Genomic DNA, 27,312 nt, shown 5'->3' with positions numbered 1-27,312 from the left:
GGTGTTTTTCAAAATCATGTCGCGCGAAATGTAGCGGTCCTTCAAAAGTGTTTGCAAGAAAACAAGCGACCCTCCAAAATGTTTTATGTGCCAAAGTAGTTAATCTTCCCTTTGTGTCACAGTACATATCAACAATATCTGAATTTACATATACTTTATTATTAGGCGTTTTATTTTCAACAAATACTCTTTAATATTTACAAATGGTCACTGGCTAATAAAAGATATTTTATTAATGGCATGTTATGAATATAATACTTTGCAAGTTTCGTATTCGTTCATTGACGAGCACTTAAAAAAACATGGCGGCGCCAAGGAATTAAGCCGGGTACTCTTCCGGTCACTCGCATATATTTGCGCATGCGTAGTCATTAAGCCGCTGGCGCGACTATTTATAGTTTTCTCATATACTCTTATGCATAGTAGAGCCGCATTTTCGGCGAATACCAATTCAACTTTCTTGTACACATATGCACTTGCCCTATTCCAATCAAGAACATTTATCACAATTATCAACGTTTATAAATGCACAGATATTGTAAGTTTTAAATTGGAAAGATTTATTCATATTTTCGTCGTAGACTACTATGTAGAGTGGAACGACATTTTCGGTGAACTACCAAATTTAAATTTCTTGCATGCATATCAATTATCGAACCTCTATAAATATTCTGACATCGCTAGTTTTACATTGGAAAACTATTTTTCATAGTTTTCTCATAGACTGCCGTGTAAATTGAATCAATTTTCTCGCTAAAATCTGAAAGTCCACTTTCTTGTAGACGTATGATTGTGCGTCACCCAACACTCCCTATGCTATATCACATATTTTGTGTTATTTTTATTGTTATTTGCTAAATATTGAGTTTGCAGCAATACTCGCGCAAATGCTGTGTTTAAAATGCTCTTTGATTGTATAACTTAGTTTATCGACATGTCGTTATATACCACTGAATATGGAACGCTGCAAATGTATTTATGTACCAATCGTCATTCCTCTATTCGATTTGGTTCATCATTTGGGTTCCATTTTCCAGCTAGTTTACTTTTGTCCTTTCAATTGGAAGTGAAGTAGACCTAAAAAAACAAAAAAATCAAACAAAATCGTGAAAAGTAAAATCGTGAAAAGTGACGGCAATAGGGTGATATCAAATGCAATTGAATGAAATATTAGATACAAACTCAGGTGTCTTCAATCAATTAATATTTGCTGGAACAATTACCTTCTTTTCAAAAAAGAATTAGTCATCTCTACACAAGATGATTCAAGTATGACATTGCAGGCGCATCAACTATCGAAATCGGCAGTTTAAGAAATGCTCTTATTTTGTGATATTGTTTCAAGACCCCCATCTTCTAACTTCCTTGAATTCCACGGAGTTATGTATCTGATATGCTACTCGTTATAATTTACTAAAGCTATTCACAGGATTAATATATTGGAACGGAAATGATTTTGACAGAGCGACACCTGTGAGATGAACTCCCTGAGAGAAATCACTGATATAAATTGACAATAAAAGTTGCAAACATAGCACGGCAAGCCCCAAAACAAAGATCATGGACGCAGCGTTCAGAAAACAAGCACTGATGGCGATGAATCAGCAATATAGCACAAATGTGAGACAAGGGACGGCCTCATCTACACAGCCATGCCACAGTATAAATTGTGTGCATATTTGGCGTCATTGAAGTATTTTAGGTTCAACGGAGGCAATACAGATCATACTGTCTACTAACATTACATGACCGTTGCTCATTGATGAACGATTTTCAAATCGGTACGTTTCTAGCCAGTTTCCCTTACAAGCTTTCTGTGTTTTGCCGCTTTCTTCTGAAACAATTGTCTGCTTCCCTTCAGCTTTATTTTTTTCACGTCAGTACAAGTTGCCTACCTGCAATGCATGATTGGAAGGCTGCGTTGTAGTCGCATGCTACTCTGTTAGATATATAATCTTGTCTGTTGTCGGTGTAACTATCGTCCACCTTGGGACCTCCGACGAGAGCTCCGACGAGGACATTCGGTTGGGGTTAGGAGATTCCAAAGCTTGACTTCCACTCAATGTCGAATTGCATGAACTGTATACAGAAATTAATTCGATTGATTAATGAAGTTAACTGAACGTAATAAACGAAGTATTTTTGTGTCGTGTACTATATGTCACCTCTTCGGGTGTTCGTGATACAGTCTCAAATATTTCTTGCAAAGTAAATCGTGGAGCACAAATGCATATACTTTAAGAGTTTTCCTTTGTTCCGTATACAAATTGCTCTTTCGTAGTCTTATTCGATGTGTATGTTGACAATTATCGGACGAGACAGTTTGGTCTATTGGCCTTCATGTATCCGTCATCGTACGGAGTCCGTGATATTATATGTTAACTTATCGCTAATTGTCAAAATAACAAAATATATCCTACGCTTACTTTATATCTTGACGAGTAGACAAGTATATACATAAATACGTGGAATAAGGCTATTGGCTAATTGCCGTTTTTATATAGATATACTAACCAAATTCTTCTCGATTGTACTTTAAACATTCCTCTGCATCCGATATTCTAGAGTACAAATATTAGTCGTAACTAACTTCCGTTGAATCAGTTTTCATAAATTTTGCGGTTCTTTCCTAGTAACATTTAAAGGACCGTCACCTTGCTCTGTGGTGAGGTCGTTCCGGAGGGTTGTTTCCAAAACCTACGACGTAACTCCTGCCAGTGTCTCCAAGCATGTAGTGGATTTGACTTTTGGCCCATTCAATGTAACTTTCGGTGTTGATACCCTCTTCAGCAGCGATGAGAGCAATCATGGCAGTTCCAGCTGACAGATTAAATGAATAACACGTGACGTCATGAATGATATAGAGTTTGGTGATCAGAATGATGAAGAATGATTGCCGATGTGTTCAGATATTTTACCTGGTATTGTCACAGCGATGTATGAAACTGCACACGAATAACAATCAATTGGTCTTTTGGAGAGTCTTTGAGGCTCATAGCGTAATGTAGAGATCCAAATGTATTACGATAGACCAGACCAAGCCGGGGGGGGGGGGGTAAGAGAAACTCTGATCTGGCATCCACCTTGTCACAAATTTGACAACCTTGTTTTTGTAGGCGGTTGTACCAGACTACGCTGGTACAGACGCAACTGATACATAACCATTAGCAAAGTTATTTTGCTATAGACATAATTATCTAAACGACGAATTTTCTGGTATCTGTCTGAAAAATCATTAAAGTATTTTCTAGTTGTACTGATAGAAATGCCTAACTGTTTAAGAGCTACACCAGTTGTCATATTTAGGAGACCAAGAAACGATAGTACCGTTCCCACAAACACTCACAAAATAATTTGAAACGTTGCGACTTTCTCGCTTTTGAGGACATCAGTAACTCTGCCAAACTGCGATTAACTGTCAAGATAGCATTGCTATTCAGTTTTTACAGGCTTATGATCAAAGGAGATTGATACATTGGAGATTCACCCTACCAGCGTAACGGAGAGGTCCCAAGGAATTACGATAGACCAGACCAAGCGGGGTGTATGGAAGGCTCTGACCTGGCAGCCAACGTGTCACAAAGTCGGTCACCTTGTTTTTGTAGGCGGTTGAACCAGTCAGCTGATACAGAAGCAACTGAAACAGCACAATTATTATTATTATTATTATTATTATTATTATTATTCAGAAAGCAAATGCAAAATCTCCAGTCAGGTCTAGTACTATTCATGGTAATCGTTGTAGTGGCGATGCCAATATTGCTGAAATGTGGAGTAAACACTTCAGTGATCTGTTTAATGCGGTCCATTCAACAACAGAAAAATCATTTGTTCTTGATAGTGTTGATGGTTGCAAATGGATGATACTATTTTTATATCTCCCACTGATGTTAAAAATGCTATTAGTAAATTACAATTGGGAAAATCGGCAGGGATGGATTTCCTCTCGCCTGAGCATTTTATTTTTGCTAGCGAAAAGGTTTATATACTTTTGAGTATGTATTTTTACTGCCGTGCTTTTGCATGGTTTGTGTCCTCAAAGAGTCTCTGCTACTATTTTAGTCCCAATTATTAAAGACATAAATAGTAACATTACTGACAAAAACAACTATCGGCCAATAGCATTGTCAACAATTGCTTCGAAAGTCATGGAATTTGTTATTTTGGGAAGGATTGATTGCTATCTTGATTCATCACACTACAAATTTGGTTTTAAGCCATTCATTCTACTGACATGTGTGTATTTGTTTTGAAAAAAAAAAATCATTAGTTATTATAGGAAACGAGGTAGCGATGTTATTATTACGTTTATGGATGCTTCTAAAGCATTCGATCGAGTTAATCACTGGACACTATTTATAAAGCTGATCTCTAGAAATGTACCAATTCTTTTCGTAAGGTTTCTCCTTATCTGGTACAGAACCCAGAATATTTTTATTCGTTTGGCCAATTACCTATCTGACAGTTTACAGTACTTCAATGGTGTTAAGCAGGGCGGAGTTTTATGTCCGAAGCTTTCAATGTCTATGTTGATCATCTGAGTACAAGACTATTAAATTCAAAAGTGGGATGTAACATAGGTGGTGTCTTCATAAATCACTTCGCGTACGCTGATGATATCTGTTTGATCAGCCCTTCTGTCAAGGGAACTCAAAAACTGGTTGAGATTTGTAGCCACTATGGCGACCTGCATGACATTACGTTTAATACGAAGAAAACGCAATGAGTGTCATTTCAAAACGCACTCAGATTGTATACACTCCATCTGTTTGTCTTAATGGTATGAAAATTACATTTGTAGCAAAGAAAAAGCATCTTAGGTTTTTGTTGACGGATCAGTTTAGCGATAATGAAGATATTGAGCGTCGAAAGAGAGCATTATATGTATCTGCTAATATGCTCTTGAGGAAATTTTCTTTATGTTCCGTGAATGTAAACTGTAATGTTTTCAAAGCATATTGTTATCAATTATATGGTGGTAATCTATGGGTTACTTATACTGCTGGTGTCTTGAAAAAAGTGAAAGTTGGTTACAATAATGCAGCTCGCATTTTTCTGGGCTATGAGAGACGCAGTAGTGCAAGCTCTATGTTTGTTTGTAATAGGATTAATAGTTTTGATGCTCTTTTACGAAAGCAAATGTATAGTCTGATGAAAAGAATATCTTAGAGTGAAAATACACTTGTAAGAATGGTTAATGATGTACTGTTTTACAGTTCTGACTTACGTAACCTGTGGAGAAAGTCGATCTTTCATGATTAGTGAATGAATTTATATATGGATAGTATATCAATCACCAGTTGTATCTTTGTATCACAGTATCTGTATTTCCTGTGTGTAATTTATATGGACGAATGTATCCGAAATAAAAAAGTATTATTATTATTATTATTATTATTATTATTATTATTATTATAGCAAGCAGCAACATATTTATTGTTGTTGTTGTTTCTGTTGTCTGTTGTTGTAATCCTCGTCGTTTTCGTTGTTTGGGCTGTTAACTGCTGCAGCTGCTGCCGGGCTACTGGATTTCGATGTCTCGAAAGCAGACAGACCTACTCAGGGTCTGACTTAAGCTGGATATTAGCAGACAAGGAAACCGGCAAGCAGGCAGACAGGCAGACAGACAGACAGACAGACAGGCGAGTAGGTAGAATCGTATACAATTATATAGATTAAATCGGTATAGGTACTGTAAGTATTCGTTTCGACAAATGTTTCATTAGTTTGCTCAACTCTCAAGTTCGCTGCTATTTATAAATGATACATGATGAAGCGCAGTCTAATATTGAATCGTGTAAACAATGAAATAAGTTGACAATAGTTCCTCTGTACATGACTGCAAGTCAAGCATACCTGTGCACCTGGGTTCTTATTTCCCCACGAGAAAGCCCAGCCCATTGACTTGCTGTGCTTAACATACAGGGTTTCAGCTGTTGTCAGGTATGACGCGTTATTAGTTGCTCTGTAAAGCCAGGCAGCGGCCCAACACAACTCATCACCATACTTAGTTGAGCTGCAATATACAAGAATGAAAGCACCATTGAAACAGAATGCAATACCATATTTTCGAAAGTCTTTAACCGCTTACTAAGGGGTAGGCAGAATGATCTTTAAACTTGAATGTACTATGATAGCTGTAACGTGTGAAAAAGTGAAGCACGTTACACTAAATCACGATACGTCTTTATAATAAATTCAAACAATGACCGTTCACTACTACTATTCGTAAACAGATAATAAGCAATTTTCAATGACATTATTGTAGAAATTTCCGTGTATTAGAACAAGTCTATTCTTCTATACGTACTATCAAGCTTTAGGATGACAATTTTTGAGGAAACATGAAGGTCTTCATTGCAATTTTTGTTTTTTACTTTGATTTACATAAATTTGCCTACTTACAGGTAGTACCCACCCGCGTCATAATTTCCTTGATAGTTGTAAGCGAAATCAAATAGTTCCTTTGCGGCGTCCAAAAGGGTTGTTGAATAGCCTTCGTCTAAAATAGAAAAAATCAAAATATTTAAATCTCTATTCTCATCAATGTGTATCTGATCAAAACAATGTCTGTCCTTTTTCCTTTTGTACGAATTGGCGGTAATTCCCTTACGCAGTATTGTAGATCTTATAATGAAGAATGCAAATTTATTTGTTTTGATTAATGACATAATTTTTACGACAAGTCATTGACGTTGTTATGTTTCTTTGAGTGAGTGTTTCAAAAAACCTTTACGGGAATGCTACAAAAAGAATAGTATTATTTGATATCAAACCACATAGAAACGGAACATTTTCGACCTGTACATTCCTCAAGAAATTTTAAACCGAAACCTTACATGGGCAAGAATATAGATCGTTATTCACTGTGCAATGTTCTGGACCGATATTTTTATTCATACATACAGCATCGCCCCTTTTTTGCTCACGTGTTTACACACGTGAGCATATGTCGCAGCGATGTCTGTCTGTCTGTCTGTCTGTCTGTCTGTCTGTCTGTCTGTCTGTCTGTCTGTCTGTCTGTTGGTCCAATATCTCATAAACAGCTTATCAGATCAGAATCAAATCTTGTACACATATTCAGTTAGCAAATGGCAAGAACTGATTGGTTTTTGGTGGGTGTGGCTTGCATACTTTTTGCTCATTTGCATAATTAATGATTTAAAAAAAACCTGATATATATTAAAAACGACTACACACGATTTGATGAGATTTGCTACAAATGTTGATCACACCAAGATATATCAGCAGTTGGAACTATTAAGGGGTGACATGAAAGATAAATGCTAATTTGCATATTTAATGAACTTTCCTAACTAGGGATATATGTCTGATTTGACTTGATCAAAATTAACCAAACTTGGTATGTATATTAAAGGTACTATGATTTATATTATTGAAAGTCATTAAGCGTTTTAACTTAAGCCAATTCCTAATTTGCATATTTCATGAACTTTGTTAATTAGGAATATATATTTGAAATGACTGGGCCAAAGTTGATGAAACTTGCTACATGTATTGAAGCCACTATGATACAACATTTTTGAAAGTCATTAAACATTTTTACTACAGCCAATTCAGAGTTTGCATATTTGATGAACTTTCCCAATCAGGGATATATATCTGAATTAACTTGATTGTAGTTGTTGAAACTTGCTATATACATCAAAGATACTGTGATATAAGATTATTGAAAGTCAAAAGACATTTTTACTCCAGCCAAAAACTAATTGAATATTAAATGAATTTTCATAATTAGGGATATTTATCTGAATTGACTTGATCAAAATTGATGAAACTTACTATGTACATTAAAGACACTATAATACAATATTTTTTAAAAAACACTGCATGAAAACCCAATAATACTAACTGTATTAGCATGGATTATTGCCTGTATTTTAGCTGAAGAGTGCATATACAGATGAATACAGTCAATAATCCATCGCTTGTATTCAGCAAGCCTGTATTCATGTGGATTCATGTGAATTCACATGTATTATTCTATAATACAGGCAACTCATTAGTGTGAATTTATCTGTATTATTGCGTTTTCATGCAGTGAAACGTTAAGCATTTTCTCTTCAGCCAATTCCTAATTTGCATATTTAATGATCTATCCTAATTAGAGATATATGTCTGTATGACTTGACCAAAATTGACAAAGTTTCCTACACATATTGCAGATACCATGATACAATATTATTGACAATCACTAAGCATTTTCTCTTCAGCCAATTCCTAATTTGCATATATAATGATCTATCCTAATTAGAGATATATGTCTGTATTGACTAAACCAAAATTGACAAAATTTCCTACACATATTGCAGATACCATGATACAACATTATTGACAATCACTAAGCATTTTTACTTAAGCCAATTCCTAATTTACATTTGCTTATTAGGGATATATACGGGATTTACTTGATCAAAGTTGGCAAAACATGCTATTTACATTGATGATTATACCAGGTACTAGGTCAAAACAATATCAAACGTCATTTCACATTTTCATGTCATTTATAATTTGCATATCTAATGAGCTTTCACAGCTCGGCATATATGGCTTGAAGGACTTGGCCAACGGTAATTACACTTGCTAGATAAAGTGGTGATACAATAAGAGAATCAAATAACTTTGATATTTTTATTTCAGCTAATGGCATATTTGTATACTTCATGATCTTTTAGAAAATATCGGAGGTGATTATTGTTCATTACGTTGATCATAATAATTTCAATGAAGTTGCAAACATGTGGCAAAGGTTCAAATTTACACATAACTTCAATATATAATGAAACACGTGAGCATTTCAGTTCATATCTGGTTATACCTTTGGAAAAATTAATATTCAGATTTTGACATATAATCAACAGGATGAAAGCCTCTCTCTCTCGATACAGGCTACAGAATGGGTCTTTTTACATGATATAAGCAACAAAACTAAAATAATTATCGTCCAAACATCAATCACCGTTGTTCTTTCTATCTAAGTATTTTATGGTACAATCGAATCATGAGAACGACGTTTCAAAGACCAATTGTAATTTGTTCGGTCAACGCTCTGTTGTCAGTAGATAAAAAAGATACCGTACACTCTGTAACTCCATTAAATGCGATGGAGGCGGCGGCCAAGGCAGCAGCTGTTTCGCCGACAACGTCAGAACCGTTCAGAGAAACACCATCGACAATGTATGCAGGACGTGGCATTGCCATGTCTTCTGGTCTTCCCCAGTATTTATGGTCAATGTCCCCTGATCCAACCTAGGTGTAATTTAACGTGTTAGGACATCCGTGTTAATATACTTATGTACATACATACATACATACATACATACATACATACATACATACATACATACATACATGCATGCATGCATGCATGCATGCATGCATACATACATACATACATGCATGCATGTATATATACATATGTATAAAGACAGACGGAGGGCGAACGGGTAGACAGATGAATTCTAAACATGTACATAGTCTAATTTTTAAAAAAATCATCATCTTGAAGAAACAGATACCTGTGAATAAAACCCTGTCTGTGAGACGTGGGCCTTGAGAAAATAATCAGTTGCCCATTTAATGGTTTTATACATGTAGCTCAATTGTCCAGCGGCTTCATATGCATCTTTGAATTCTATCAGACCCCATGCGAGAGCCGTTGTAGTGAAGGCCATTGGAAATCCAAACTTCACGTGATCACCAGCTGTCAAATGAAAATGAAAGGGCCAATTATTACTGAGAGTGAATATTTGAAGTAAAACACATATAAATAACTTTATGCAATTTACTCAGCTTATCTGGGTATATATTAAGGGAGACTTCAGTAATTACAGGGGTAAGCCGGGGGGAATTATGTGCGCACCTGAATTGTAAAACGTGACCCTCCCCCTATCCTCGTGTCTAAAATGTGTCCTGTACAAGGAATCTTTTAGATATCCTATTTAAGTTGATCGTTACCTACCATCGTAGTATCCGCCTGATAAATCTTCGCCACTATTACCAACGTCGTCAACAGCGGAACTACCTCGGTACGGTATACGGTTGTCGGCAGGCAACATTCCAGACCTCTGTGCTTCGTAAAACAGTATCGACTTTTCCAGCACCTCTGAGTAGTTGTACGTTGTATTGACTTGGCGAACTGTATAGTGATATGGGTATCGTATGTAACTAATATTATTATATATAACTTTAGGACTCTCATTGTCTTTTTCTCAACAATGCATAGATTTCAGACGTCACAAAATCAATCGAAGTGGCCGGAAGAAAGAGCGTTCTGATGATATTAACTCTGTTTTTTTGAAAGACGATTAGGCGTCAAACATAGGTAAGTTTAATCTGTCCAATCGCACGACGCCATTATCATATGTTAATGAGGAAAGCAATTCAAACCCTGTCGTCAGTTACAGTGGGTCCCGCTGACGACTGTCGAACGGGGCCGCTTTTTCACAAAATTACAGAGCTGTTTTCCCGCGATTTCGTCTATTTTAAGGCAAACCTGTGGATTCATGTGAAGGTAGGTATAGTTAAGTTCAGTTCAGTTGGTTGTATCAGTCGTTGTATGTCGGCTCTAAAAAAAGAATTAAAAAAGACACAAACAAAACATAGGTACAAACATAGACAAAAGGGTCTATAATTCCCAGTCACAGGCTTGTTTTCTGCTTAGGAATGTATTACTCATCACATGGATACTATAACAGTACTGTCTGCTGATCTGTTCAATCATATTTAGGGCTTGGGTTGGTAACCGGTTAGCGATCTCAGGAATGGCAGTACAGTCAAGTGTAAGCTGGATAATCGCTTTGGAGTCAGATATGTTAATGTAATGCAGATTTAGAGAGCAATTTTGTCATGAACTTCTTCGGGTGGTTTCATAGAAACTGCAATTACTAATGAAGTGTTCTCTGGTTTCTGGATTTTTGCTGCACAGTGGACAAGTGGGATCGCTGGTAAACTGGTTGAATTTTGCTCTGTTTGATTGGAGTCTGTATGTTCCTGTTAATAATCTGGTCTTGATGATGGCACGTTGAGTGTCTCTCACGTTGTTGGCCACACTGGGCCAGCACAGATGGGGACCGTTGTTTATTCTCTTCTGAGTGTTCATATATTTTAGTGATGATCTCGCTAAGGAATCATTTTGGAGTTGAGACTGCAAAAGTTGTTCACTGCAGCTTTGACTAATTTTTTCCAATGGAACAGCTTCGGAGGGGCTCTAAAATATTGGTAGATACTGGATAAATTATATTCTTGTAGTAGAAATTTTATTTCAATGAACCAACTGTTACTTCTGAGGTCTTTCACAGCTAGTTGTCTTTCAGCTATATGGTATTCAGTAGAGGGGTTATTTTGTAGGATTCTTCCAAATAGAACATCAAGTTTTCTGTAGCCCAGCTGTCCTTCGATGGGTCGTAGACCAGAGAGTAGAAATAAGGCTTCATTAGCTACATTAGTTGAAAGTGATAGAGTTTGCTTGAGGAGTAGCCTTTGAGTTAATTCCAGTTTGATGATGTCATTTCTTGTCAGTTTTACTGTTTCTAGACCGCATAGTAGTCTGTGGAGAATGTAAATGGTCCACATATTGATAATTATCTTCGGACTGAGTACATTTTTGCCATGGCAGCCCGCACCAAAGAGGGAGTATGTTGTTTTTCCGGCAGTTGCAATGTTGATTTCAATGTCACTTTTCGAGCTAGTGTTGCACTGAATGCCAATATGAACTGTTGACGTATTGGTAGGTATTTCATGGTTATATGTAACTGGTCATCTAGTGATTTATTATGAAGAATGGGTGTAACACAGCATTTGTCTAAGTTGAAGGTGTATCTTTCATATTGTGAATAGGTGCTGACACAGTGGAGTATTTCCTGAGCTTCATCATGTTTTTCGGCAAGTAGAGCGGTATCATCGGCAAAAGTTGGGCACACACACCTTGTACAACCAATATAGCAGCCAATTCCCAGATTGCATATATCGTTTAGTAAGTCGTTAATGAAGATTTTATAGAGGCATGCTGACAGAATGCCACCTTGGCGAACACCTTGCTGAATTGTGAATTCATTGGGCACTTTGCCATCCCATTTGACACAGGAGGTTGCATTGTTGTATAACTGGATAATGTTAGTAATAATGTCTTGGGGAATGTTGTATTGATAAAGTTTCCTGAACAGAGAGTTATGCCATACTACGTCGAAGGCTTTACTGGCGTCAAGTGTGATGAAGTAGAGTGAACTTTTATTATCTTTAGTTTCGTTGAAGACTTCAGAGACAATTAGGGCAGCGTTGTCAATTGACTTGCTCTCCATGAAGCCAAATTGTAATTGGTTATGCTGAATAATGAAGGAGTTTTCTAGTCTGGTTAAGATTGCACGCTCAATAATTTTGCCTATGATAGGTAAACAGGTGATGCCACGGTAACTACCGCTCTTTTTTCTTGCTTGCCTTTTTTGTGAACAGGGGTAATAATATCTGTTTTGAGAACATGCGGAACGTGACCAGTTTAGAGTATTTTGTTGATTATGGGAAGAAGATGAGAGGCAATCAGTTCTGTGTCGCATTTCAGGTGCTCCGCGTGATTCCATGAGTGTATGCTGCTTTGTTGAATTGATATGTCTTAGTAGCTCATCGTAGGTGATATTGAAGTTTTTTGGAGATTGCTATTTCCACATAGCATCCAGTAGATTCAGATCATGATCAACTTGGATTAGATAATCCCCATCAAAGTGTTCGGAAGTGACCGGTTTTGCTAAATTCTCAAAGTGGGTTTTAAAGCCATTAATAATATTCACACCAGAGTAGGTTTCTTCATTTACATATAATTCTTTGATTTTACTCAGGCCATTTTTGCGTTGTAATTTTATCAACTTGTAGAAAGTGGACTTATCTTCACTGTGGGCTTCCATTACTTTGTTGTAGAAGGATTCCCTTTTGATGGCATTGGCAATACGTATAGTTTTTCTCAGTTGCTGACGGGCTTGTTGTTTTTGTATAAGGGCTGTATTTGTTGGTTGTCGTGGTTTCATAGCTTTATTCCATGCAGCATTTGCAGCTCTTGATGCTTCATGGCCATAGCTATACTAGTGTTCCAGACTTTTATACCTCTTTTCTTTTGTGGTTTGTTGTTTGATAACGTTTGATGTCTGGCTTCGTTGGCTACATTGTTAAAGCATGAATAATGGAGCTTAAACAGTTGTCGATATCCTGATGAGTCGACGGCATCAGCGAACATGTTGAAAGATATGTTTTGAGTTTGTCTCTATAAGTATCAGGATTGACTTTCTTCCAGTTGATCCGCTGAGGGCCTGATTGGTGTGCAGGTCGGCAGGTAATTGAGTTGAATCAGAGTTTGTGTTCATGTCATTGATGATAATGTTTGTGGAAATAGGCACATGGTCCGACAAGTTGTCGTACCTATCTCTAATGATTTGTACGTTCTTGAAACATTTCTTGTTCTTAGGTTGCAAGAAGTAATCAATTTGGGAGTTATCATATTTATTCTCATGTCTGAATGTAGCTTCAATCGGACAATCATCATCAGGTAGCAGATTGCTGAGTTCACAAAATTCGTGAAATTTTACATCTCTTGAGGATGGGTTAATTTGATGTAATGATGCGTTGAAATCACCGGCAATAATTATCTTGTAGCTGTAGGAAAACTTTTCAATGATTTCATTGAGTTCGTCAAGTGCAGAGTTGAATCGGTGCTCACAATTTGTGGTGCTTCTAGAAGGCATGTAGATATTTATTAAACAAATCGGGTCTTGACAGTTGACAGTTGACATTGAATTGTTCCTGAATGATTTTTTGGCAATTTCTGTGGTGTAGTTTCTTTGAAATCGCGAAATTTCAGACCATTATGAAAAACAAACAGCGTTGACATCCTCTCGATTAATTTTAATAGGACCCTTATACAAGGATTTTACCACAAAATGTCAAACTCTAATCAAAATATAGACATCAACCCTCCCTTCTGTGAGTTTTCATTTCCTTCCAAGCTTTCATAGTGACATTGTAACCAGTTCGATTTTGTTTACTTTTCAACTCGTGAGCTCCATTTTCCACTGCAAAATGGCGGGAGAAGATAGCATGATCGCGGGCGTCAACTGATTGCATATAGTTTTCTTCCCACTCTCGTGCGAAGATATTTTGTAGTTTGTCGTAATTTCTGTGATTGTGATATATTTGAATGTACACCAAGTAGTTTCGGACTGAATCATTAGTGCTAGTCTTGGAAAAAAGGACGATCGATGTGTTTGTCATGTGATTACACCGGGAAATGCGGAAGTCTTCCATAGGGCGGAAGTAAATCAGTGCTGATATCGGGCGCGAAATACTTGTGGCGGTTGAGAACGAATGAAAAATTGCTATCATCGAGGCTTTCACACGAAATTTATGATTTTTAGCGCCAATATTGTCAAATTACACTAAGCGCTTGTGGTACATAGTTAAACTTGAATGTACATTTAGTGTAGGACCGCGAAGTTAACCGTGCCCGGCCGCCACACTTTACCGTAAAGTTTACCTGCATTGGCATTTAATCACGGCATTTCTTAACTTTTTTCTGATGAAAGAACGCACACCTCTTTGCTTAGCTTTGTGACAACCCCAAACTCGTCGAATGTTTAAAATATTTCCTCACGGCTGATGCGTCAACCAATTCGGTCAGTGACTTCCAGGACTGTACATTGGGCGTGCGTTGTCCAGATTGTGTACACGGGCCATACACACGTGTAAACAAAATGTTGGCTTGGTGTATTTGGCATCCAGTCTTAAGTACGAGGCGAATTGACCAAACAAAAATCAACTGTCTATACTGCCAATTGTACCACTTATAAAGGCTTATCATTGATTGCCTAGGTACTTCTGAATTTGACCAAACTTCAAGAATTTTTTCTTAAAGTTTACCAGTCACGTGAACTTAGTTTTTAGCTCACGTGTGTAAACAAGTGGCCTAATGTCATAGCGATGCCTGTCTGTCTGTCCGTGTGTGTGTGTGTCTGTGTGTGTGTGTGTGTGTGTCTGTCTGTCCGTTTTCACGATAACTCAAAAACGCCTGAACAAATTCAAATCAGATTTGGTACACATGTACCATATGCTACTTGCAAGAAGTGATTAGATTTTGGTTAGTGTGGCTTGCATATTAATGAAGTTATGCAATATTGTTTTTTTACCGTACAATGGTTTCCCTATGGAGACGGTAATGACAGTGTAAACATATATCAAGAAATACTTCACCAAATTTCATGAAACTTTACACAGATGACAGTCTTAGAATATTATGATGATACTGTGAGTGTCATGTCAATTATCTTCTTATTTGCATATTTAATGAACTTTTGTTATTAGTGAGATAACTCTGAAATTCCTGCACGAAACTTGATGATATTTGCAACAAATATTGATCTGATATATATCTTATTATACTGAGAAGCATTTGGCAGTGTCAAGTTAAAAAATAGCTCATTTGCATATTTTTTGTAATTAGTCATATAACTCCGATATAACTTCACCAAATGTAATGAAATCTGCTGCAGATACTGATCTGACTGATATCTAACTGTAGTGTAAAGTATTTAGTAGTGTAAAATCAATTAAGGGTTCCTTTGCCTATTTAATGAACTTTATAATTAGTGATATTACTAAAAAATTACAGCGTTAAATTTGATGAAACTTGCTAGAGATGTTGATCTGATACATATCCAATTGTACTGAGAAGCACTGAGCAGTGTGAAGTTAATAATTAGCTCATTTGCATATTTCATAAAGTTTTATAATTAGTCATATTACTTCGAAATAACTGCATCAAACGTCATGAAAACTGCTGCATATACTGATCTGACAGATATCTAATTGTGTTGTAAAGCATTTAGTAGTGTACAGTTAATTAAGGGTTCATTTGCGCATTTAAGGTAAAGGGCGACGAATTCGGACGCGCACACCCTATAGAACGTTTCTGCGCAGATTTAACTCTAGCCTGTCGCAAATGGGTTACTTTGTAGCATGTATTTAACATCACCTGTCATTGTTGAAATTGCGCTTTTACCTAATTTTTTGACCCAGTCTCTTAGAAATACATGTGACCTATAACCTTGTCATATTTTGACCCCCTAGGAAGCTGGTTTTTATTCAATATGAGCAAAAAATTAACATTTCTCTCCCATTTACATGGCGCATATTACCCATTCACCTGGAGATATTGTAAAAAGTAGCGTGGTGACACCCTTTTTTTAAAAGTGTAAACTAAATGTATTATGTCAGGATTTTATTCGCCAAGTTTGGTCAAAATGACACCATTCAAAGCAACAGGAAGAAAGTTCGAAAATTATGTAGTGATATAATTTCGATATCGTCATTTTGTAATCGATACTTATGTAAAAAATTCTTTACAAACATCATGAAAACTATACATTCGATAGATATGGATCTTAAGTCTTGGTATTTATTAAATTAACTCATTTGCTATGCTTTTTATAATTGCTTTCTTTAGTTTAAGTGAATTGTATCATTTTTATTTATTTCTAACGACGCCATTTTAACGTCTGTTTCCATGGAAACGAGCGTGGTGACCCCCATTTTTTATTTTATTTTTGCACTTGCACAACTTCCAAGAATATTTGTGCAAAGTTTCAAGAAAGTGACACCACAACTTAATGTTGACGTAATTCGTAGTACTTCACCTTAATAAATTTTGTAATTAGGTATATAACTCTGAAATTACGGCACCAAATTTGTGAAACGTGCTACAGAAATTGATTTGATAAATATTTAATTGTGCTATGAATCATAGTGTCAAGTTAATTTAGTGTTTATTTGCATATTTAATGAACTTTGTAATTAGGTTTTCATGCAGTGACTGCTTGAAAACCCAATAATTCAGATAAATTCACATTAATGAGTTGCCTGTATTATAATATAATACACGTGAATTCACATGAATCCACATGAATACAGGCTTGCTGAATAAAAAAATGGATTCTTTGACTGTATTCATATGTATATGCACTCTTCAGCTGAAATACAGGCAATAATCCATGTTAATACAGTAAGTATTATAGGGTTTTTATGCAGTGCGCGCGCGCCACTGTTTTCATCAATATCGCTCAACGATAAAAACTCTCTTGTGATTCTTCAATTTCATGGTCAGTTTACCGGTATTTCTGTGGCACACTGTCGACCGGCCACCCAAACGAAAGATTTTCTCTCTTTGTCTTAATTAATGTGTACTTAAAAGGCGCTTTAAACGAAATTCTTTGTTTGCCGTCCGTGTGTTGTTAGGTTTTCAGAGAACATTAAGAAAACAAACACGATGTTAACACTATTACAAATAAAATATTAATTTTCCAAAGGAAACCAATTAAAAATGAGCTTATATTAATACACTTAAGTTTTTGTCTGTGTTTAATCTCTTTCCTGGCTGGCTGGTAGGTTTTTCAAAAATCCAAGGACGGCAAACTAAAAATTTTCTTTAAATGGCCTAATGTATGTGACACATCTCAAGAAGGATTCAATTACTTCTGCATAAGTAGTGATGACCTCTACTGGCCTGCGTGTTTGTATATATTCTACATCAGGTCTTATGTCACTGATCATCTAATAAAAAACACACCAATTATACTTACCACCATCTCGCTTCATTTCGGTATGCTATGTGTTGAAGAGGAGAAAAAAATAAAAAAGTATTATAAGTATCAGTGTTGTTTACTAAATTTTGTTTGTTTATTTGTTTGTTTGTTTTTGAATTAACTGGAAAATGATCGTGTAATTTACGGTCCCAAAAGGGCACTTGATGCCCGTAGGCAGGTGACCATTTACCTGTTGTGGAGAGGCAAATGGTCACAAATGGCAAGAAGACATGCTCCCTTGTTGGGGCTGTAATGTCATTTTTAATGTCTCTCACAAGAGGCGTGACGATCGATATCTTGAACATGTAGAAGGTTGTATGTTTTTCCGATTGCAGACAACACGCAAATAATTTGACGAGAATTTCGTACCTGAATTACAGAGGTCATTGTTCACGTTAGTTGTAATAAACATTATTACCCTGGAAAACTGACGCGTTGCCGGCCACGTGCTACGAACTTACGCTTATTTTATTGCTTCGAACCAGTATCTGAGTCTATAGAGCTATATCTACAGTACACAATACCAATACCACGAACACACCACACACCACACAACACTCGCAATACGACGCTCTACCACATCGCACTGTACCACATTACATGTCATCATATCGCAGTGTACTACGTCCCACATCACAAAACACCACAGTATCCATAGGCACCGCCACAGTACAACATACACGAGCATATGCCGAGCAAAATGATTTCAGAGCAACTGTATATATATTACCGACTTGCTACACTGACGACTTTATCTTTTCAGCATTTACAATCTCCTGATTTAAAAAAATAATCAAATTAGTAAACCGCAGCCCGCTTACTTTGTAATGTAGGCCACGTTTTATGTTAATAGTTCAGTGGTTCTTCTAGCAGCATGGTATCCTATCAGGAAATTACGTCAACGTTTTTATAGGTTTGTAAAAAGGTTGATACTTTGCCACTCTGCATGAATGTGCTGAACAATATACCTATGACGACACAGAGAAAATATATTCATTTCTTTCTCGTCTTCGCGCCCCTTGATATAGATCACCAAAGTAAGCATGATTTTTACGTTTTTAGGTGCAAGAAATAACTGTAAAAATGACAATTTGCTTCTTAGAGTAGAAAATGTAAATATTTTTGGAGCACATGTATGCCTTATACAGTATATAACAATGTGTCGTCATCATCTAGCTGTTTGTCGGCTTTGCCGCTAAGCGTCAGAACACTACTGAGTTTTGTAGTCGAGCGCCACCGTGCGGCGGCGCGACTCTCTAATTTAATAAGAAAATATCAGAGTCAACAGGGCTTTAACTCTTGGTCCAAGATTTCGTCGACTTGTATTGTCTCTTTTGCAATCATTTGCTTCGAATTACTCCTTTTATGTTAAAATAATGTATTTGTAGTCGATCTTACGAATCAGAGACCAACAAGGGTAAATGAAATATAGATCTGCGTACAGAATCATTTAATACAAAAACATGATGGGAAGTAAATTTTTGATCAGAACAAAATTGGAGGGTAGTAACGTCGTCCTTCAAAATGAAAGCCCAGTGTTTAGGAATGACGAAGAGCTAGAGACTGATATCCCTCAAACCAACTTGACGGCTTGGTGTATAGCCGCAGCGGACGCATCAAAGATAGTCATTGCCATGACTGAGTGAGGGCGCTGTATAAGTATATTATTGACCAAGTTCAGACTTAAGGTAGAATGCGTCTCTGGACATATGTTCAGACTCTCAAACGTATACATTATGTGTGGTGTACTTTATATGGAGCTTATTTTGAATTGTAGAGAAAGTAAAATTCTCACCAGCTTGCATCAGTGAAAAAAGATTTCCCTCATACAGTTAACAATTACACATTCAAATATAGCTGCAAAGCAGCAATGACCGGGTTTCGAGACATCTCGGTCAACATGGGCAAAAGACAAATACATATACAAAAAGATTGCAGGCAATGGTAGTATTTGTGGAATCGAGGTCAAAGGTCATACAGGTGCAGTGAAATTTTGTTAAAAGAATTGAATATCATAGTTATCCCTATACCAAAAATCAGACTTCCAACTCTATTGGCTTGCCCAAAAATAGATATGTGCATCGTTAATGAGTTAAAGGATGTGGTGTCATAAGGTATCCAATCCTACCAAATATGAAGGGTGTAGCCCTAGTGGTTACTAAGTTATGGACAAAAATGTATGTTTTAGGTCATAGGTCATCGAGGGTATGTGATATTTGGTCATAAAAATGTATCCCATAATCCCTATACACAAAAAAGCAGACCTCTAGTTCTATTAGCTTGCCCAGAATTAGACACGTGCATAATTAATAGGGTATAGGATGTGTAATTATTAGGTGTCCTTTTCATACCAAATGTGAAGGGTGTAGCACTTGTGGTTACTGAGTTATGAACATATATGTATATTTGGGGTCAAAGGTCATCCAGATCACATGATAGTGTCAAAATTGTATCCCATAGTTATCCCTATATACTAAAAATAAGATCTCTAGCTCTATAAATAAGCCCAGAATGAGGTATGTGAATAATTAATGAGGTACAGGATGTGCCTGGTCATGTGACATTTTGTAAAAAGTCTTTGCTCCTACAGTTATCCCAATGTACCAAAAATCACACCTCTAGCTCTATATGCAAACCTAGAATTAGATATGTGCATAATAAATGAGTTGTCACAAAAATACCAGGGTCAAAGGTCAAGTTGAATCCTCAAAAGTGTCGATCGCAATTTGGTCCCCAACTGCCCATGGTCCATGGCCTTCTTGGACTTTAACATAGGCTAGTCATGGAATAAGAATAAGTCATAAGAATGAGCCATTGCCATAGCTTAGCTACAAAGGTATATGAGAGGTCTGAAAAATAATACTTTAAAAATCTTCTTCTCAAAATTGGCAGGGCCTATGACCTTGATATTTGGCATGAAGGAGCCTAGGCCTATGGTCTACAAAAATTTAGGATAGAATATTTATTGATTAATTTTAATGAAAATGAAGTCAGTTTGAAAGTTTAATTTCAATATGGCCAACAGGTCATGTGACCCATTGTTATGGTCATGTGATCAAAATTACTTGTGAAAAGTTTTACCTATGAGCCAAATTTGAAGTCTCTAGGTGCAACGGTGTTTGCGTGGCAATTGCATTTAGAGGAGGGAAGAAGAAGAAAAAGAAAAAGAATATAATAAAAATTAAGCAATAATGCATCCCCTCCTGGCCCATAACGGACGAAAGCAAACTTTGCACGACATAATGTACGAGGCGAAGCCGAGTACATTATGGAGTGCAAAGTTTGCTTGAGTCCATTATGGGCCGGGAGGGTGTGCATTATTGCTATTATTTTATAGTTTTGGCAATGCAGTGAATTTGCAGTTGTAGAAAACGAATAAAAAAGAAACTGAGTTTGAAGCCAGTGATAGTCCTGACTCTGCACACATCACATGCACTCCACACTGCACTGCACTGAACACGCACGTTCAGCACAAAAATGACCAACACTTTCACGGTTCAATTTTGAATTGAAAAAACGATGTATTTTCGAAGGAAATGAAAAGGAACAGCATCCCTACCGTCTATATCAAACTTGAAATATCACCTTTAAATATCATGCCATTCAAAAAGCCGACACGGTGAAATGCCAGAGATGGAGAAAACGGAATGTTCATGCATCGACATCAGCATGATCAGCGAGCTGCATGGTATCAGCTGACCAATACGATCATTATTATGTCGCTAGTAGTACAGCATTCATTGCAAACCATATCAACAAGGTTCAACATTGTTATTCAAATGTTTACATTTCAATAATAATGGTGTCTATCAATTTAATTTTCGATGGCTTCTTGAAAAGAGCTATTTTATTTCAGCGAACGAGAAAACTTGACGTAAAGGGTGCTTGAAAGGTACAGTTGACAAACATACTGGAGGGTTTCCGTACCGTCGCGATATCGAAAACAAGGCAAGGTAAAACCACAGACATGGGGAAAAACGATGAATGAAAGTTGTCTCCGATTACAGTCAGTGCATCAGAATAAGGTGGCCGAGATGTTAGATCAACGGAGAGTCCACGGTCGTCATGATTGTTGGTAGTAGCTGACCTTGGACCGAGACTTTGAATGGCTCCATAGTAATTTCCGTAGACACTTCCGGTCAAGGTTGATGACAGCAAGCTGCCGTTGTTGGCCCGTTTACGGCCGGTTCGAGTAGCCTTTCATGCTTGCACAGTTTACATGGCCACTGACATACATAAGGGAGCATTCGTTATTTACGGGGAGGGGGGGTCGGTGGAAATCAGGGGGGGGGGGGTTGACTTTTACAAAACCGCTTTTCAGGGGGTCAAATTTTACAATCAATGATTGAAGGGGGGGGGGGTCAAATTTTACAAAGGTTTGTGTTGAGTTATGGAAAACAAAATTGACTTTGGAATTTCACTGAAATGTTGCTTGTGTAACCGATGTTTCGAGACGGCAGAATAATAACCGACCGAAGCTCAGCCAAATTTATTTCTCTAGCAGGGCCAACAAGTCCGAGACTGGCGTTAACCTCTCTAGAGCAGCAACAGAGCATGTAGCCCTGAGTACAGGTCTGTGTGTTCCTGGCGTATACGGCCCCACCACGCTGCCCTGCAACGGTCTGTGGAGATAACTGGGGTCTCTGCAGCGAGATTCAAATGGGGATCGCCATGGGTAAACAACTTGTCGAGTATGTTATGTTTCAGAAAATGAGCGGTTTTGGACGTTAGGAGAAGTCAATCGCATCTTTTCTGGGATTGGTTAGAGGTAAAGGTAGGCAGGGAAAGGATTTTGCCCCAATAGAGCAGAATTTCGGCCAAAAAGACCGTTTAGTCTCATTGCGGTCCAGATCCAGGCCACAGAGACCTCAAGTCTGTTCAAAGACCATTGCAGGGCTGTGGTAGAGGCCATATAATGCTGGGAACACACATGTGCACACACCTGTACGCAGGGCTACACAGCATGGGGCATGAAAAATTGCCAAATGAGGGCACACAGTCCGTGTAGCCGACAATGAGATGCAAATGATATGCGGTCAAGGTCTCCTCAACTAACTTTCAGCTGGTTCTTCACTTTCTACTATATTTTTAGTATTTTTTACAAAGGCACAGACTTATTCTACCTGCAACTTAAAACTGATAGTGATTTTGTAGCTCATTCTTTACTATTTTTCATAGTTTTTGGTAGCCGCGGGGTAACACACACTTCGTGTCGTGTCGGCTACATGGACGATCTGCCGAAATGAGGAACCAACACACAGTCATATAATGTAACAAACAACTTCTGTATATTACTGTATTGTGTCAAATATCGGGGTCTACATATAAAATAGTAAAACCGTACCCAAAACTATAAATATTACTCCATGGTAACAGTAACCGTACTGATCGACCTCCCGACGGCAGGAGTCGAACACACTTTCAGAACAAAACTCTGTTCAAACCCTTTCTAAATGAAAACAATTTCTATGGAAAACTTAACGGTACCGCAGAGGTACCTCAGACTTGACCACGCGGCTGGGAAACACAAATAGTTCACACGCGACTTTAACTAATGTTCGATGATGAGCACAATTGTAAGTCCCGTGTAATGTCTGCACATGAAAGTCGGCGACAACACACGCAATTCACTGCTAAGCAGCGTCCAGTTCAGCTACCACGGGAGCAGCCATCTTACTAATATTATTAGATCTTTTGTTTACTTCCGGTCGGGACATGCCGAACTAATCTGAAGTCTGCTAACTCTGCGCATCGACAAAAGTTCAGTGGAACAATCATAAATAATGTTCTCATGACAATCTCAGACATCTGACTGAACTCATAAACGGAATAAAGTTCACAGTTAACACACAATTTGCTGCAGAAAGATCAGCTTTCAACTTGTGGTGATATTATCATCTTAGCAGTGCGTATATTGCAAATATACGGCACGGCTTTCACTTGTGTGAGCAATGTTCGTTCCATCGACTAAAGTAGAGCATGGCGTAGGGTTTAAATAAACTGTCCGATCCGCACAAAATTCGATCTCTGCCACTCACCGGTTTCTTTACATATCTGCTGACTTGAGTAAGACTCAAAATAGAGAAATATCTGACTTAAAAAGCACACGCTGACACTCAAACCTTCAAGTGCCAGTGCAGCATGCAACGTAAAACACTCTCTGGAAAGTTCCCGTCTTGGACTCCCTAGGTATACAGTGATAACACACAAGAACTCCCAGGCAAAATAGAAAATACACAGGTCCTCCATACATAATCTATGAGAAGCTATGAATAATTTCTTTTAAATACAAAACTAGCTAAATCTGTGTATTTATAGATTCTTGATTATTGATATTAATGTACTTGATAAGACTAGGGTAGTTACCAGTGCATGTGTGAGCAAGAAATATGATTTTGGAATTTCACCGAATTGTTAATTCACTATCTTGTCAGAGGAAACTATGAATAATTTTTTTCCATAACATAACTAGTTAAATCTGTGTATTTATGTACGCTTGATTATTGATATCAATTTACTTGATTAGACTAGGGTGGTAACAAGTGGATGTTTGTGCAAGAAATTTGATTTGGAATGTCACCGAAATGTTGATTCACTATCTTGTCTATATGGAAACTATGAATAATTTTTTTCCAATATAAAACTAGGTAAATCTGTGTATTTATGTACTCTTGATTATTGATATTAGTGTACTTGATTAGACTACAGCGATTACAAGTTCATGTGTGTGCAAAAATTTGATTTTGGCATTTCACCAAAAATGTTGATTCTCTAGTATGTGAGGAAACTTTTTCAGCCCGGGGCCACAGGGTGCGAAGGGTTAATGAATCAAATCTGATGAATTTTTTTTCATGGGGGGGGGGGTCACATTTTACAATTGATGAATTGAGGGGGGGGGTCAAATTTTAGAAATTTGATTTGGAGGGGGGTCGCTTTTTACGTTCCATTTGTCGCTCAAATTCCACCGCCCTCCCGTAAATAACTGAACGCTCCCTAATATGCCATGTGTCAAACCCAGTATCGTCTAGGAGTTTGCAAACGTACTGAGTTCTGTTTCACCTATACGGCAACGAAGCGAACCATGTTGTAAACAAACGTAGTAGTACAACCAGCGTATCGGACGGGGACTGCATGCCGAGCGCCAGCCAGACAGACGGCAAGTGCATGCGTGAGGACTAAAAAAAAATGTGATAAATCGTACAGTAAGACATTATTATCAATATTGTGCACCATTATCAAGATTTATAGTTTTGTGTATTACATGGTTTATCCGATATTTTCCCTCCTTTTAAATGCGCAGTCCTTTTTTCGTTTTCCAAAAAAAAACTTGCTCGCTGTGGGGCCGCAATGCTCAATAATGGAATACATTATCAGTAATAATGTATGGATATGACATCACAAAATTCACTGGTATTGACAAAGCTATAATATAATAATAAATATAGCTGCAAAGCAGCAATGACCGGGTTTCAAGACATCTCGGTCAACAGGGGAAGTAGAAAAATAAATATGCAAAATGATGGAAGGCTATGGTAGTATTTATGAAATCGACACAAAAATTCATCAAGGTGATGTGACATTTTGTTGAAAGAATTGAATGTCATAGTTATCCCTATATACAAAAAATCAGATCTCTAGCTCTGTCGGCTAGCCCAAAATTAGATATGTGCATAATTAATGAGGTACAGGATGTGGCACCATACGGTCTCCTATCACACCAAATATGAAGAGTATAGCCCTTATGGCTATTGAGTTATGGACATATATGTATATTTGAGGTCAAAGGTAATCGAGGTCACGTGACATTTTGTGAGAAAATTGTATTCCATGGTTATCCCTACATACCAAAACACAGACGTCCAGGTCCATTGGCTTGCTCAGAATTAGATATGTGGATAATTAATGAGGTACAGGATGTGGCTCCATAAGGTGTCCCATCATACCAAATATGAAAGGTGGAGCCCTTGTGGTACTGAGTTATGGACATATATGCATATTTGAGGTCAAAGGTCATCCACGTCACATGACTTTTTGTCAAAAAAATTCTATCCCATAATTATCCCTACATACCAAAAATCAGACCTCTAGCTCTTCCAGCTTGCTCAAAATTAGAGATGTGCATAATTGATGAGGTACCGGATATGGCACCATAAGGTCTTCCTTCATACCAAATATGAAGGGTATAGTACTTGTGGTTAATGAGTTATTGACAAATATGTATATTTGAGGTCAAAGGTAATCGAGGTCACGTGACATGTTGTCAAAATAAAATGTATTCCTTGGTTATCTCTACATACCAAAACTCAGACGTCCAGGTCCATTGGCTTGCCCAGAATAAGTATGTGCATAATTAATGAGGTACAGGATATGTCATTATTGGTGTGCCATCATACCAAAATGTCAGTTAAGTAATACAAACTTTTGAGTTTACCCATCAAGCAATATCTTGTTGGAAAAACAACTGCTTTAGTGTTTCCGAAATATTATATTTATGTGGCTCCCTTATTCTCTTCATTTGATTGGAGAGGAAACATTACCCATACCCCTATCCCTTAAATGTACATTAAAGAGGGCTGTACGGCATACCAGACATTTTGTCCAAAAACTGTATCCCATAGTTACCCCTATATACCAAAAATCAGACCTCTTGGTCTTCTGGCTTGCCCAGAATTAGATATGTGCATAATTAATGAGGTACAGGATGAGTCTCATAATGTGTCCCAATCATACCAAAAATGAAGGTGTAGCACTTTTGGTTACTGAGTTATAGACAAATATGTATATTTGGGGTCAGAGGTCATCGAGATCATGTGATATTTAGTGAAAAAAAATGTATCCCATAGTTATCCCTGCGTACCAAGAGTCAGCCCTCTAGCTCTATCATTAAGCCCAGAATTAGGTATGTGCATAATAATGAGGTACAGGATATGGTTAGTCATGTGACATTTTGTCGAAAAACTTATATATAAAACCTATTTCTGACTTGTGCGAACGTCGTAGGAAACACTTATTGCAACAATTTACCCTAAATAGGGTGACCGGACGATTTTTGAAACTGAAATTTTTTGCCAAAGTCTTGATGACACCTGTTGAAAGTGTTGGTACAAAGTCCACATCTGAAAAAATAATTTGGCTAATTAGAATGATCACAATTTGGCAGCCTCTGGAAAATCAAAGTTTCCAAATTCTTTCGAAGATAATATTGTAATGAGGAATAATGAGACAGTGTGAGCAAAATCAGATCAAATATTAAACTAAAATATTAAAAATAGCTCAAAGATGACTAGCTGTACAATAATGAGTCCGGTGAAAGGTGCATTGTTTCCAAATTGTTTCCAAATAGTTTCCAAATTTTTTCTGTGAGAATATTGTATGGGTTGATAAGTCCAGTGGAAGAAAACTGAAGATTGTCCTGACCTTTGTGTTTTCAGTATCATGGATACAAGCCTTTGTTTCTGGTAAGAGACGGGCGCACGGGTGAAAAAGCACGTTGTTCAAGTGCGGCACTATTGCGAACTTTACTTCCTGCTTTGGAAAAACCGTGGGCGCTAATTTGCGCTGCATATCTGAGCCTTTTTAGAGCAGATAACAAGTAGAAAATATGAAAGATACAATTTGCCAGCATGGCCATTCCTTCCCTCTTGGAAAATGATGCCAAGTCATAGTCGTTTCAAAA

The 27,312-nt window shown here is 37.3% G+C and overlaps 1 protein-coding gene across 3 annotated transcripts in view; it reads right to left on the bottom strand.

Moving 5' to 3' along the window:
- Positions 1–1,827: 1,827 nt before the first annotated feature.
- LOC139118506 (endoglucanase E-4-like) overlaps positions 1,828–27,312 on the bottom strand; it is a 50,265-nt gene continuing 24,780 nt past the window's right edge. For 2 of the 3 annotated variants that reach the window (XM_070681821.1, XM_070681820.1), the window contains exons 2-10: positions 17,634–17,658; positions 9,983–10,159; positions 9,540–9,724; positions 9,102–9,270; positions 6,406–6,502; positions 5,857–6,016; positions 3,493–3,637; positions 2,655–2,820; positions 1,828–2,079 (exon numbers count right to left, since the gene is read on the bottom strand). In XM_070681821.1, the coding sequence (XP_070537922.1) occupies positions 1,935–2,079; positions 2,655–2,820; positions 3,493–3,637; positions 5,857–6,016; positions 6,406–6,502; positions 9,102–9,270; positions 9,540–9,724; positions 9,983–10,159; positions 17,634–17,658 (1,269 nt within the window). In that variant the 3' untranslated portion in view covers positions 1,828–1,934. The remainder of the gene's footprint in view (positions 2,080–2,654; positions 2,821–3,492; positions 3,638–5,856; positions 6,017–6,405; positions 6,503–9,101; positions 9,271–9,539; positions 9,725–9,982; positions 10,160–17,633; positions 17,659–27,312) is intronic. The other variant, XM_070681822.1, reaches the window with a different exon arrangement.

Source organism: Ptychodera flava, chromosome 19 (genome assembly GCF_041260155.1).
Source record: "Ptychodera flava strain L36383 chromosome 19, AS_Pfla_20210202, whole genome shotgun sequence".
NCBI classification, from domain to species: domain Eukaryota; kingdom Metazoa; phylum Hemichordata; class Enteropneusta; family Ptychoderidae; genus Ptychodera; species Ptychodera flava.
Note: the sequence above shows the minus strand (reverse complement) of the source record. Positions and strands in the feature narration are given on the sequence as shown.